We start from the raw sequence: 14,952 nt of genomic DNA, 5'->3' as shown, positions 1-14,952 counted from the left end.
TCTCTATAGGAGTAGAAGTGAGTGGAATATGGTGAAGAACAACTTAAATTTCAGTGTGCAAATGTGGTGGTTGTTCCTAGTGAGCATTAGGTGTGATTTGGAATGGTGGTTTTAACTTGGATGGAATAATCAGCCACGTTCCTTGTTGTAGCTGCCACGTGGCTCTGGCAGTCAATTTTTGGTTGGGGGAATGACAGTGGATATCCATTTTTTGAGGGCCACCAAGGCTGCACTTACCCAAATGGTTAGCTTTTATTTCTTTGGGGGCTGAAAACTTTGCTTTAATTTAAAAATAGCTCAAGATGATCTGAGTAATGCAGCAAAATCTGCTTCAGAGTCCAAACATTTGCCTATAAATACCTGTTCCCAGAGCTCTGAGAACTGAATTCTTTTTCTGTTAGTGCTTTTCCAACCAGGGGCTTTCTTTAGATACCAAATGTGCCAAAAACTTCTGAATCTTGTAACTGAAAATGTTCATCTGCTTGTAGGTATGGATATCACATATCCAAGACTTCCTATTTCTTGTGCTATGACCCTCCTACGATCAAAAGGATATTTGAGAGACTTCGGAACTTCGATGGCCCTCAGTCTTATCCCAAATGTTGTGGAAATTACAATATATTACATGTAAGAGATGTTACCACTGGCTATGACAGCAGCCAGCCAAACAAGAAATCGGTGAGTTGCAAAGTATTTCTGCACAGGAGGGTCTGGTTTTGAGGAAACTAAAAGGTAAAGAACAGCATGAACAAGGCAGAGATGCCCTGTGTCAGCTAAGATGGCAGAATAATTCCATCATCAGGCTGCTTAACATCGTTACTGGGGGAGAAAACAGCTTAAATGTGAAGTGTGTTGACTGTTCTGGTACAGCAATGAATGAACTTGATTAATTAATTGAACCTGATGCTCTGGCAACTCTTAAGCTGCCCAGCAGGCTTTCAGATATTGGGGTTCCAGTGGGAGTAAAGAAGCTTGTTGTTGTTTTCATAGGTGCTGCCAGTGAGCAAAAGCAGTCAGATGATCACCTTCACGTTCCAGAACGGTTGTGTGGCCACCCTTCGGACCAGTGGGACAGAGCCAAAGATCAAATACTACGCTGAGATGTGTGCCCTGCCTGAGCAGAGGTCAGCAAACCTGAGCCTCAACTGACTTCCAGCCTCCTAAACTGGCCAGAGTGATGCACATTATGAGTGATGCTCATAAGGGATTTCCACTGTGGTGGATAAGAAAAAAAATACTGAGTTTTCAGCATCTGCTACAGTAGGCTTGTTTAGTTAATCCAGTTCCTCATTTACTTAGAATTAAAAAGTGATGAAGTTAAGAAATCACAGAAAATGGAAAAGACCTCTGGGACTGAATCCAGCCTTTGACCTTGTCACCCATGTGCCATGTCCAGTCTTTTCTTTTTCTCAGGTTGTGCTGTTGCTGGCAAATGTTCTTAAAGCCAGGTAGTCTCCTATTTCCTTTGGGAATCTGTTGGGAGCTGGATTAATTCTCTTTTGACAGTCACCTGGATTGAGCTGCTTCCAGTGTGAAAGGAGAGTGGGAAAACCATCCAGGGTATATTTATACCACTGAAATCAGGAGTGAGAATGAGGAGCTGAAGTTCAGTCCAGATGGTGAGGAGAAGCTTTTGGATTGGATCCCCAACATGAGTTGCAGGAGTCCTTGTTTTTAGACTTGTATCCCAACATTTCTGTGGGGCAGAGAATTGAAAACAAAGGAGGCTCGGTTTGGTATTTATTTCTACATACTTGATTTCAGGGTGAGCGTTCATCTCACTGAATACTTGGTCAGATCTAGGTGGTCTGTGGATAGCGAGGGGTAGATTGTGAAGAGGGCACAACCTGTTGCCAGGACCTCACCACCTTATTATTGCTGTATTCATTAAAACTAATTAAAGAGAAAAATAAGGGCCACTAGAGGGCTCTGAGCACCATCTTTAAATGTCCTGTCCAATCCAAATCAGTCTGATTCCATGATAATCCCTCTCAAAAAGGAGCAGGTTGGAGTCTCTCTACATGTTTATGCTGATAGGAAACACAGCAGAGTAAATCGATCCCCTTAAGGTCTTGCTGTTTATTTATTTATTTTAAATAGCTCCCTGGTGTTCCCCAAAGCTCTGACATGGCTTTGTTGTTCCTTTTTCCAGTGACAGGAGCGTGCTGGAAGAAGAACTTCAGAAGCTGATTGAGGCTCTGATTGAGAACTTCCTGGAGCCTGACAAGAACGGGCTGACCTGGCGCTCGGCGTAGGCCTGTCCCGGGTGTTCCCAGGAGCCTCCTCGTGGAACAAAGGGCCCAAGAACAGGATCAGTTCCAAATGTTTGTGTGTGTCTGTGTGTTAAACAGCTGCATTTCTGCTCTGTAAAGCAGCAGCATTCTTTTGTCAGGCTTTTCACCAAAGTCTGGGCTAGAAAAAGGGGAGGAAATTGGAGAAAACAGTGGAATTAATTGTTATAATTTTCCATCCTTTTGACCAAAAGGTTAATTAACCCACACCAATGCAAATGAACTGCCCTAATGTGTTTAAGGCAGGTGATCTTAGCCACTGGATCTTGTCTTAAATTCACTCCAGGTACTTAAAATACATTTTCTTTGTGTGAAAAGCTTTGAAAGTCAGGTAGAAATGATCACTCCAGACTGACACAAATCCTGCTGCTTCCTCTCAGCTCTGTGTGACCCTCAGAACAGGTCTGCGCTTCCAAAAACACGGAAGTAGAGCTCAGCATTTCTTGTTTAGGCTAATTGTTGACATTTTTCAGCTGCTTAATTAATTCTTCTGTTGGTGAAGGTGTTCTTGGTGCATTTTCTGTGTCTGTCTTAAAAAACTTGGCAGTGAAACAATAGTGGCAACACCTGCAGTTCTGCTTTGGGGTTGGAATCGTGTAGTGCCTTTCCAAGGCTTCCAAAGGAGCAGGAATTGGTCATTAGTTAAATTGCCCATTCTAACTATCATAGGCTTTGTAGCTCTTTTTTTGTCCCACCTCCCTCAAGGGTCTTAAGGTTTTTTGGTTTTTCTGTGTTCATTAAGTTTTTCTGTACTCAGTCAGTGACTTTTTGGTTTTTTCTGACCTGAATTTATATTGTTTGTGTTTAAAAAAAAAAAAGTGGAGGTGAGACACTGACAGAGTTACTAAGTCATGATTTCTTTTTTTCATGTCTTGTCAGCTAATTTCTGTTTGAGTAGCACTTTGTAAATACTGCTATTCTTTCTCTCTTAGGGCAAATATTTAACAACTTCTCATTATCTGTTTTCTGAGTAGAAAGTGATACAGCTAATCACATTTCCAAAAAAAATAAGCCAATGCACAAGTTCTCCTGCAGAGATGTGGTATTTCAGAAGATCAAAACCACACTTTGGCACAGGAGAGCTGGTTCTGGGCATCTCCCTGTTATCACTGACCGGAAGTAAATAAAAAGTAGATAAAACCCAGCACTGAATTGTTGTGTTGAAGGTGATGTGAGAAGAACCCAAGACGCACTTCACTTCAAACTGTTGTTTGCCACTATTGCTAACTCTCCAGATTTGTCCTCCATCTGATTTTACCCTTCCAGCTGGATGGCACAGGGTGGGTTTGTGTGTGCTGCCTCTCCATGGCTTTAAAGAGCCCCTTAGTTTGGGTTTTTCCTGCACTATATCCATGGAGAAGTATTTTGATGTATATGAATGTACATGTGCCGCAGAAGGTCTGTGTTGCACAAATTCTGACCTGTCACTATTTATTTATTTTTTATTTTAAGAGAAAGTATCTCCAAATTGTTCTGCCATTGAGTGAAATGTATCTAATGCCAAAAAACTGCCTTTTTTTTTTGTTCTTTTAATTGTACATTTGATTGATGTGGGGGGAAAGCAGGTAAATCAGAGTATGCTTATGTTGTTGTATAGTTCTGGGTAGGTCTGGAAGGTGTGAAGGCACTTCTGATGCTGCTTTGCCTTCAGTTTTCAAAAAAAAAGGTGCAGATCTGCACCGAATTTGCAGGAACTCTTTGCCATTCCTGCCTTTGGCAGCAGCTTAAACCCTGAAGCATTGAGGATTTTGTTCTCCTGGTGGTACAGAACAAGTGACTTGGGACATAACTTTGAACAAAGGCTGTAAAAAGCATAGTTTGTGTGTGTGCTGTGTTATTGTAGCAGTTCTGTCTTGTGAGTGATGTTTGTGCTCCTACAAAGAGCAGGAATCTGCCATTTCCCAGAGATCTGCTTTGCATCAGTAGCCAAGTGTTATAAATGAAGACAATCTGGGTTTTTGAATAAGCATTGTTAGAAGTTGGTATAGCTGTTCATAGTCTGAATATCTTTAATTAAATGAAAAAGCCCAGATGTGGGTGTTGTGTATCTGGGATCCTTCCCATGGATGGGTTTGGCAGTGAGTTGTAGCTGTTAGTGATGCTTTTGGGATGACAGCAACAGGCACAACGTATTGAATGTACTTTAAGGGTAGGATAACTATTTGCTCTTTTGAAACTGCTGCTACTGTTGTTCTCCTGTATTGGAACTGTTGGATATATTTATACTGTTCCATTTGTGGAACTCCTTTATTTCCTTCTGATCTCGCATCCCTTTACCTCTGTTACTATGAAGGACTGGAATTCTCTTGTTTCTCTGCCCTGTAACTTTGTTATGCATCTTGTTAGAGTTGATCTGGCTCCTGCGCAACCTTCTTTCAGTTGTTCAGCTGGTTTTTTTTCCTGCTTCTCAGATAAGAACAAAGCTTTTCTGACTTGAGTAGGGAGCAGGTCACAGATCAAAGGACACCCTGGGTGTTGTTCACGAGGTGCTTCCAGGTAAAATACACCTTTTTAAAGGTTGGACATTGACTTAAACTGCAATCACAGGGCCACTGAGTTGGATTTAATGTTTGATAAAACCCAGAGGGCTTGGTTTTGCCTTTTCCCTTCTGATGTGACAGGTTTAATCTCTGTGGCAAAGCTGTGTTTCCCTGGGTCTGGGACAGGAGCTTTCCAAGTTTGGGAGACTTGGTAGGCAAGGCTCAGTGTCAGTAAGACACAGCTTTGTAGCTGGATTTCTTATTCTAGTTGTGAAACACCATCCAGTGTGTGGCTTAAATAGTTTCAAGGGCTGCCCATGTCTCTCCTGCATCTCTAAAGGATGATTCCTGTCAAGGCATGAGGGAATCATAAACTCTGGCATGAGAGAGAAGGAGGGAATGTGTTTAACAGGGAAAGGTGGGCTGGAAACCACCAGCACCAGGCTGGCTGTGGCCCAAAGGAGCGGAGTAGCCCCCACTTGGTGTTGGAGTACTGAGCCAGGTCTGCTTCCCTTGCATTCCCAGCAGGATGTGACTCAGAGGAGCTGGGATTCCCTTGGGCTGTGGGAGAACTGGGATGTTGCCTGAGGAGCTACTAATTTCCCTCAGCTCTTTCTTCTAAGGAGGGGACATGCACTTGTGTTGTCCACAGGGTAGGTGAAGATGTGAAACCCTCTGTGGCTGAGGTTGAGGGGAGTTGCCCACACTCTGCCCGGGGCTCCCTTCCCTGCCCTCACTGATCCAAAGCTGTTGCTGTCCCAGGTTGGTGGTTACCTGCATGTTGACATTCCTGGTGTTATTCCCTGGTTTATCTGTGCTCAGGTAGCACTTTGTGTGCCCTCTCTGCCAGGCTCCTGAAGGATTTCAGCTCCTGTTTTGTTAAAGACAGTGTGTTTGTGAAATTCTGGGAGCATTGATGGAGAAGCCACAAGGTGGAGTGAGGCAGGTGGAATGTGTGTGCTGCTTTAGGAAGCACTTGGATGTTCCCTTTAATTTTAAAACTCATATTGTTACTACTTTATTTTGTTTTTCCCCCCACTTTCTGTCCTCTTGTCTCCCTGACTGAGAGGGGACTCTCTGCATGGTGACACCTGGGTGGTTCCAGCCCAGCTTGATCCCCAGAACATTTGCCACCCCCCTGCTCAAGAGTAGCTCTGTTCAAGGTGATTGAAGTATCTGAAGTTGCATTGTTTCCCTTGCCTGGAATCTTGGGGAGTTCTGGATCTGTGCTCCCATTTACCCAGTGTCTGTTCTGTAAAACTTGGGCATATTACAAAATAGAGTGAGAATTTGCACTTTTCTGAAGAGTTTCTGTGTAATGCTATGTGGATTTAGCTGAATGAAGTGTTAAAAATAATAAAATGTTCTCTTTGTAGTTGCAATCCTTCTGATTTCTTCCATCTTCTTTAGCCAAACACTGTTGCCCCAAAAGCTGAGCTGGGGGAATATCCATGTGGCACTTGGATATCTAAAGAATTTTGGGGTGAAGTTGCTTCAGGAAAAAGCAGCAGCTTGGAAGGGAGCTGGCAAAGGGAGGGAAGAGGGTCTGTCTGAGGGAAAAGGGGATGGGGAGAGGAGCAGCCTGTCCTGCAGGTGAGCTGGGGTGGGCACTGCAGGGGAGAGCAGGCCCATCCAAGGGTGGGACTGGCCCCAAAGGGATTTTAGTTCCACATCCTGTCCCACCAGGGAACTGGGCAATTGGAGAGGGACCTGTCCAGTCCCATCCCCTGCCATGGGCTTCTTCCACTAGCCCAGGTTGCTCCAGCCTGGCCTTGGACACTTCCAGGGATGGGGCAGACACAGCTTCTCTGGGCAACCTGGGCCAGGGCCTCCCCACCCTCCCAGGGAAGAATTCCTTCCCAATGTCCCCTCTAACCCTGCCCTCTGGCAGTGGGAAGCCATTCCCCCTTGTCCTGGCACTCCAGGCCCTTGTCCAAAGTCCCTCTCCAGCTTGCTTGGAGCCCCTTTAGGGCACTGGAATGTGCTAGAAGCTCTCTCCAGCTTGGCTTTAGTATTTAAAGGTTAAAACACCGTGGAGGTTCATGGAAGGTGGTTCCTGAGGGCACAGCAGCTCATCCAGGAAGGTTCTTGCATCCCTTCAGTGATGGCCACAGGCCTCATCCTGCATATCAGTGGTGGTTTTATCTCCTTTGTAAGGCTCTTCTTGGAGCCCTTCTCCTCCCAGCTTCCCAGAACTACTCCAAATTACCACCTATTGTCCTGTGCTGGGCAGGTCTCTAGGGAGAGACTTAACCCTACCCCTTCTGAGGGGTTGTGATGTCAGAAGACAGGGGAGGGACATGGAGATGGACAGGTTTGTTTGGGCTGGGGGTGAGGAGAGCAGCAGGACACATGGACAGAGCAGGGCAGGGAGTGGGGGACACAGGACGTGGCTGAGGCTCCACCGGGCTGTAGTTGCAGGAGCCAGCACTGGATGTCACCAGCAGCCCAGGCAGAGGGACACAGCCCTGGGGGTGCTACCACTGGCCAGCTGCACCCCCTGAGTGTGTGTGGGCACCCTGGGCTTTGGGATTGGGGTGCAGAGCAGTGGGATGTGCTTCAGCACAGAGAGGAGGACCCTGGCACCAGGTCCTGCTGCTTCCCTGCTGAACGCGGACACTTCTCCCAGGAACAGCATGACTGGGCTGGTGCAGCCTCCTCAGGGCCTGTGTGAGCAGTTTGGGGACCTGAAGGTTCCAGGGTCTTTCTGTGTTGCTGGCACAGTACCAGGACCTGGGGACATCAGCCTGGGAGTGCTGGGGCTGCTGGAAGCTCTGGAGTGCTGGCAGGCAGTGGTGCCTGGCTTCACATTTAGGTCTTGTCAATTTAAATGTTAACTTAGTAACTAAATTAATTAATAATAATTAATATGCCAAGCCCAGCCTGTGTAGGCTGTCCCTTGGGCTCAGCTCCCTGGGGGCTTGTGGACAGGTCCTGGTTGGCTCCACCTTGCCATGGGAGAATGAGGATAGTGGGTGCTGGGCTGCTGGTGGTGTCAGGGCAGCAAGAAGGGATGAGGGTTGGTTGCCTCCTCTTGTGATGTTATTTGGGGAAGTTAAGGAATGGTTTCTGTGTGTATGGAGCTCCTGAAGTCCTATCAGAGGGTTTGGGGTTGGAATGGGACCAACATCCCCGAAAACATGGTCCCTGGAGTCAATGGTAGTCAACTCCACTGTTTTCCAAAAGGAGACTGAGGCACAGAGGAAGAGAAAAACAGGCTCAGGGATCTGTCCTGCCCGTGCAGAGCAGCATCTCTGAGCCACCTGAACAATTAAAAGGGATGAAGATCATCTAAAAACAGGGATTCGTAAATGTCAGGCTGCTGAGGGGCTGGGAAACATGCTGGGAGGATGGAGCAGCTCCACAGGACTGCTGTGCTGGTGTGTCCTTACACAGGAGCAGGGACCAACACTGATGTGCCCTGGGTTGATCCTGCTCCCCCTGGCTCCCTGAGAGATCCCCAAACCCCCAGAAATGATGTGGATCATCCTGGGCATGCAGTGCCAGAGGGATTTTCTGTGCTGTTTTATCCCAATGGGAGCTGCAGAAGATCCCAGCTCTGCTTTGGATGGGAGATGGGGTGGGGTGACACCAGCCCCTCAGCATCAATTATTTTTCAGTGGATTTTCATAGGAGAAAACTTCAGTGAATCCCCTGCCCTCAGAAGGCACCACGGGATGATCCTAGCCTCAGGAACTGGGTGACATGCTGCCAAAACCACCTCAGAGATGTTCTGGTCCCCCCTCTCCATGCAGACGAGGGCACAAGGACACCCCTCCATCACCTCCACCCCAACAACTTCTCCCCCATCCCCAGAACCCCACCTGTCCCCAGTGTGCCAAAATCTTGTATAAAACAGCTGGGAAAGCAAGTTTATTTGGAAAAATAATCCAGATTGGGGCAGATTAGTGGGAACACGTCCTTGCCCATCTGCCCGGGCAGTGCTGTGCCAGCTCCCTCTGGGGCTGCCCAGAGTCAGGCTTGGGAAAACACACAGCTCTGCTGCTGCTGGGGGCTTTGACCTGCTTCCCTGGCCCAGCTGAGTGTCCCCAGCCCTCTCCCTCAGGAAAAGCCCTCAGATCCCTGGTGTTGTCACCTCCACCCCCTCCTTGCTGCCAGGGGCAGGTCAGTGCTCAGCAAGGACCTTCCATCCCCCAGAATTATCCCAACCTGGCTAATTAGAAGCATCCACAGGTAATAGGGGGGATCCTCAATAATCCCAATTTCTTTAACAGGGTGCAGGAGCCACCTCTGAGCTGGAAGGACAAACAGAGCAGGGATTGTCCTGGGCTTGAAGATCCCACAGCTGCCCCGAGTTTTGAGCCCTGCTGAGGTCTGAAATCCATTTCTGTCAGTTTTTTTTCCCCTGCCCAAAGCCTTCTCTGCTCTCAGGAACTCACTCCTGCTTTGTTCATGCCTCAGTTTCCCCAAGGCATGAGGGTAACACCTCCCTCTTGCTCTTTCTAAAGGAAAAAGTGAAAAGCAGAGGGGTATTTTTCCTCCCTCTGTAGGTTTGTGTTAATCCCTGATAACAGAGGAGAAAGGTGAGGGTGAGGGAGCCTGGTGTGAAGGTTCTCAGGGGTGAAGCTGCCCAGGGAAAATTAATTATTATTAATTCTGTGTATTTTTATCAGGAGGGGGCAGCTGGTGGTTGATTTCCTTCCCTGCCCCTGGGTAGGAGCATCACAACCTCACACTCAGTGGGGACAAGGATGGTACTCCAGCTCAGTTATTTCCCCTGGATAAATCTAGCTGCAATCTATACTGGGACTTTTGGCCTTTTCTGCACTAAAGGAGACCACCCTCAGCCTCTTTCCTACAGCTCTGGCACCATGGAGCAAGTTGGAACACACCTGGGATACTCAGAGCACCTGAACCCCCCAAGGATGTGTGTGGGGGCAGGTGGGTGCAGGCAGGGCAGGGAGGGGATCCTGGCACAGCTCTGGTTCCATCCGCATCCTCCTTGCCTGCCTCTTGGCTGGATCAGCCCAGGAGAACCTCCGAGCTCTTTGGAAAATAAGGAAGGAAAAGCAGATCTGAAAGCCCACTCTGGGCTGCAAAGTGCTGGTGGCATCTCATTTGGAGGGCATATAAATAGGCATTTTTGGGCTTTTTCTCCCCTCCTCTTTTTCGGTGATGAGCCACTGCAGGGGACTCTGAACATCCTTTGCTTGATTCCTATCACAGATGCTGTTCATATCCTGAAATTCATCTGGTTTCAGGAGCTGTTGGGGTAACTTTCCACTTGAGCAGCAGCCATGGGCTTGGGACACTGGGAGGTCCACATTCCCCTTCATGGAAAGGGACTGCATGCGAACAGATGGGCTTCTCCAAACACAGGGCTGTCTCTGGGAACCCAAAAAGCACATTTTGAGTCTCAGCTCGGTGACAATTCGCTAATCCCGAGGTTCCCTAATCCTGCTGATTTGTCATGCGTGGGGTATGTGCTGCACAGAGTAATGTTGATGTCAACAAGCCACAGGAATTATGCTCCTACAGCTGGTTATCCACCCACACCCCAGGGCTTTGCCTCCCTGGAGGGGGTCAGTGCACACACACAGGGTCTCGCTGCACTCAGGATGTTCCCAACCTCCTGCTGCTCAGTGCCAAAAGGAGAAGAACTCTCATCCCTGGGGCCTGAAAGCCACCACATCTCTCCCTCCAGCCTCATGAAAAGCTGGAGCAACCAGCTGCACACACCAGCCCACCCTGCTAGTCAAGGGACTTTGAGGCCAGGATGTGTTTGGCCACTTTTCCTATATCCTGGAGGTGATTTCTTTCCTGTTATCTATCCCAGGCTCTGGTGTTCCTTGATCCAACAACCGCCCCTCTGCCTGCAGTGCTCTCCAGACTTCTTGCAAGATGTTAAATCTCACGAGTGTTTCCCACCTCCATCACCATGACCTGCTGTGCCTGTGGAGTCACAGCCTGGGCCATGCTCTGCCACATGTGCAAATCCACCCCACAGCCCTTTCTTCTCTCAGGGGCTGCATTTTGGCTGCACAGGGGTGGGAAGTGAAGAGAGGAAGTAGTGAAGTGGATGAAAGTGAGGGGCAGACTGAGATTTCTTCCCCCTCCCTCATTGCATGAGGTGGCAAAATGGGACCAGAGCCCACAAGCTCCTACAGTGGGGAGGAAACCTTGGGAAAAGATCCCCAAAATGCAACAAGTTTCTCAGATGATCTGAGCCAGGGTGCTCTCAGGGTTCATCAGGAACCAGCTCCCTGCTCAGCAGGACTAGTCCAAAACACTCAGGAAAATTATTTTGGTGCCCAGTGCTATATCCCTACCAGAATCCAGGCTCTATTCCAGCTCCCCTTTCCCAGCTTGACCACATTGATACTGGGATTTCAAGGGGAGGAAGTTCAGGTGGGGAAAACTGCAAAAAGGGAGGAAGAAAAGGGACAAAATGCAAAGGATCTTACACCAGAAACATCCTTCTGGGGGCCTCTGAGCACACCTGGGATGGAAATAACTGTATTTTCCTCCAGCAGAGCTTTCCACCCGGCAGCTGAGTCCACACACAATCTTAGGGAACACAACTCCCACAAAACTCTCCCTTACTAACCCAGCACAGCGAATACCAGCTGCTCCTGAGGATCCCAAAACACCTGGCAAACACTGGTGCTGGTCCCAGCACGGCTTGCCTGTATCACCCTCCCCCTATGGAGAAAGGCAAACACAGATGGATCAAAATGCAACGCTCTAGTTTTCATCCCAGCACTGGAATTCAGCATTTTAAGATGCCACATTGCAAAAGCTTCCTTTTGGGAAGCACTGGGAGTCGCAGCCCTGCATCTGTAGATGCTCAGCACTCCAGTGTCTCATGGATTAGGTGCCAAACCACCCGGGAGAGAAAAACTGCTTTAGAAAACTATTTCCTGGACAATTTTCCTGAGCCCCAGGGAAGGATTAAGACAGGCAGAGCCTGAGACCTGTGCACAAGCCCCACAGAACCTCTCTGCAATCCCTAGCCACCAAACCAGCCCAGGAAAAGAAGTTTCTAAGCACCAGAGAAACCACGGAGAAGCCCAGAGCTGCCTTCCTCTGGCAAACCAGCCACACTAACTTCGGGGATATTTAGAAATCATTGCAAGGAGCTCTAGAGAAAATAGACGATGGAGTGGGTGCAGCTTTCAATATATTTGCTCTAGGATATAGTAACAGGCACTAAAGCAAACACGGGCGGGGGGATTAGGACGGGAGCTTCTGCTTCGCTCGTTTTAAATAACTAAGTGCCGAGACAGCCGAGTCTACGATAGATTTCAGAGTCAGAAAAGTGCCCCGGGGAACATGCACGCAGCAAACGGAGGCGTTTCCTACGCAGCTGCATCGTTTTGTGCCTGGAACGAGCTGGAAATGTCATGGAACAAAACTAAATGGATAAACGGGCTCGGCAAAGCACGTCGCTTCTCGGGGGCGGGGGGCGGCTGGACGGTGTGTTTCCCTCTTTGGAGCGAAAGAAAAAAAAAAGAAATCGAGTTGAACTTTGCATCTGTCAAATAGAAATCTAATAGGAAAGAGAGCTGTACATGGTCAAAGTCAAGTCCAGGCTCCAGGAACATCCAGGAGGACAGTTTCGGGTATCGCCTGGATGCGCCAAGCAAACACTCACGCGCGCGCGGTGCCGATTCCCGCCGGCAGCCTGGAATCCCGCGGGCCGCCGAGGAAAACCCGCCGCTGGAGAGCAGGTGTGGGAAGAGGCTCCTAATCCTCCGGGGAGCACCGAGGCCTTGCCTGCCAGCACCCCGCGGGGCCCATCCCGGTGTGCTTCCCCTGCCCGCGGGCACCGGGAAGGGGGGGATGGATCCAGCCTGGTCCCCTGTGGGATTCAGCGCTAAGGTGAGGGCACGGGCAGGGAGAGCCCTCCAGGATCACCCCGCTCTGCTGCCCCCCAGCACCCGCTCCCGGCTCGTCCTCGGAGACTAATTTTCGGCGGTGCCATGGCAAAGGGATGGACGGGGCTGGTGCGAGGTGTGGATGTTGGGAGCGGAGAGGCGTCGAGGGGCACGGCGGGTCATGCCGAGAGCGCCGTCAGAGGCCGGGAGTGCCCACGGCGCTGGCACAGCGGGGGTCGGCGTCCTGCTCGTAGCGGTAGTGGTACCCCTCCATCTGGTCGCGACAAGCCTCGCGCAGGTTGTGGAGCCAGCGCTTGATGCCGCGGCGGTTCAGGTAGAGCACCATGAGGAAGACGATGCCGATGAGCGCCAGGACGATGCCGAAGAAGACGTAGGAGGCCGTCTCCAGCTGGCCGGGCTCGCCGCCCTCGCTGGCCGCGCACACGAGCTCCTCGGGCCGCAGGCGGAGCAGCACGGCCCCGCGCCGGGCAGGGGGTCCCGCGCAGCGCAGGCTGCGCGCGTCGAGCACCCGGGAGCCCGCGGAGCGCAGCCAGGCCAGGAAGGGCCGCAGGGCACAGTCGCAGCTCAGCGGGTTGGCCCCCAGGTTAAGCCGCAGCCCCCGCAGCTCCGGCGCCTCCAGGCTGCGGAGCTCGGCGGCCGCCAGCCGCTGCAGGGAGTTGTTCCGCAGGTCCAGCTCCTCCAGCCCGGGGGGAAGAAGGGAGGCCGGCAGTGCCTGCAGAGCGTTGCCCGCCAGCTCCAGGCGCCGCAGGGTGAGGTTTTGCATGGCCAGGGCGAGCTGCTCCTCGAGCGGGGCCGCCAGCAGAGCCTGGTTGAGCTGCAGCGTGCGCAGCAGCGGGACCCCGGCGAAGGCCCCCGCGGCCACCGAGAGCAGTGGGTTGTGGCTCAGGTCGAGGGTGCGCAGGGCGGGCAGGCCCTGCAGGGCCATGTCCTCGATGGTGTGGATGTTGTCGTGGCGCAGGCGGAGCAGGCGGAGGTCGCGCAGCGGGCGGGCGGCGAAGGCGGCGCGGGGCAGGATGCTCAGGTTGCTGCCGGCGATGCTGAGGTTGTGGACGGCGGCCGGCAGCTCCCTCGGGGGCTCCTCCAGCCGCTCGTAGCGGCATGTGACCAGCTCCGGGGTGGCCACGCAGTAGCAGGCGGAGGGGCAGCCCCCGGGGGCGGCGGCGGGGGGCACGGCCAGCGGCAGCAGGGCGAGCCCCAGCCAGGGCAGCCAGCGCCCGCCGACCGCTGCCCGCGCCTGTCTGCGGGCCATGCTGCCTGCGCGGGCATGCAGGGCAGGGCGGGGGGGCCGGGGCGCGATGGGGGAGGGGTTGCGGGGGGACGGAGGGGCGTGCGGGGGGTCGCTCCTGCCTCGCCGCAGCCCCCCCTCCGGGGCTGAGCTGCCTCCGGCGCGGCGCCCGCACACGGCGGCTCTGCCGGCAGCGCTGGGCGCGCCGCTGCCCAAATCGGGCTGGGGGGGTGGAGGGGGAGGAGGAGGAGAAGGAGGAGGAGGAGAAGGAGGAAGGGGACGGGTTGGGGCTGCCCGGCGCTGCGGGCTGGGCGGCGGAGCGCCGCGGGCAGCGGCCGTCGGGGGGAGCTGAGCCGGGCTCGGCTAAGCTCGGCTCGGCACCGGTCCCCGCCTAGACCCCGCCGCTGCGGGGGGAGGGGGCTGGCTCTGTCTTCTTCCAGCCCGGGGAGGGGTTAGGGGATGTCGCGGCCCCCATCAAGCCCGGGGAGGATTTAGGAGCTGTCCCGGTCCCCATTAAGCCCGGGAAGGATTTGGGAGCTGTCCGGCAGCCAGCAAGGTGGGAGCTGGGAGGATGGTGCGGTGTGTCCCCACCCAGCCCTGGGGAGGAGATGGGGGCTGTCACGGTGTCTTTCTATTCCAGGGAGGATTTGGGGGATTGCCTCAGTCCCCTTCCGTCCCAGGGAGGATTTGGGAGATTGCATCAGTCCCCCTCCAGCCTAGGCGAGATTCGGGAGGTTGTCTGAGTCCTGCTCCATCCCAGGGAGGATTTGGGGTTGTATCAGTCCACTTCCGTCCCAGGGGGATTTTGGGGGATTGTCTCAGTCCGCCTCCCTCTCAGGCAGGATTTGGGGTTGTGTCAGCCCCTCTCCAGCCCGGGAAGGATCTGCGGCTGTCCTGCTCCCCTCCTAGCCCTGGTCCCCATTCCCTGACCTGCCCCACAAGCCGGACATCCTGCAGCACCCCTGAGCATTGCAGGGTTGTGTCCCTCTGCTTCCAAGACTGCTTGGGTCCCTTCACCCTCCCAGGTGATAACTGATATCTGCCTCATCCCTGGAAGTCTGCAAGGCAAGGTTGGACAGGGCTGCTAATGGATTCAT

General features: G+C 52.1%; 2 protein-coding genes across 3 annotated transcripts in view; one reads left to right on the top strand and one right to left on the bottom strand.

Annotated features, from left to right (window-relative positions):
• PGM2L1 (phosphoglucomutase 2 like 1) overlaps nt 1–6,153 on the top strand; it is a 29,880-nt gene extending 23,727 nt beyond the window's left edge. For both annotated transcript variants that reach the window (XM_017821940.1, XM_017821941.1), the window contains exons 12-14: nt 489–678; nt 991–1,124; nt 2,153–6,153. In XM_017821940.1, coding sequence (XP_017677429.1) covers nt 489–678; nt 991–1,124; nt 2,153–2,255 — 427 coding nt within the window. In that variant the 3' untranslated portion in view covers nt 2,256–6,153. The remainder of the gene's footprint in view (nt 1–488; nt 679–990; nt 1,125–2,152) is intronic.
• A 5,747-nt stretch (nt 6,154–11,900) lies between these two features.
• Nucleotides 11,901–13,879, bottom strand: TPBGL (trophoblast glycoprotein-like). Its single transcript, XM_017821883.1, has one exon. The coding sequence runs from the start codon at nt 13,877–13,879 to the stop codon at nt 12,806–12,808; it is 1,074 nt and encodes a 357-aa protein (XP_017677372.1). The 3' UTR covers nt 11,901–12,805.
• Between the last annotated feature and the right edge of the window lie 1,073 nt (nt 13,880–14,952).

Source organism: Lepidothrix coronata, unplaced genomic scaffold (assembly GCF_001604755.1).
Source record: "Lepidothrix coronata isolate B3197 unplaced genomic scaffold, Lepidothrix_coronata-1.0 Scaffold93, whole genome shotgun sequence".
Taxonomy (NCBI): Eukaryota; Metazoa; Chordata; class Aves; order Passeriformes; family Pipridae; genus Lepidothrix; species Lepidothrix coronata.
Note: the sequence above shows the minus strand (reverse complement) of the source record. Positions and strands in the feature narration are given on the sequence as shown.

What these genes read in the sequence shown, in the direction of transcription:
- TPBGL (XM_017821883.1), bottom strand. Translation starts at nt 13,879, where the DNA reads ATGGCCCGCAGACAGGCGCGGGCAGCGGTCGGCGGGCGCTGGCTGCCC.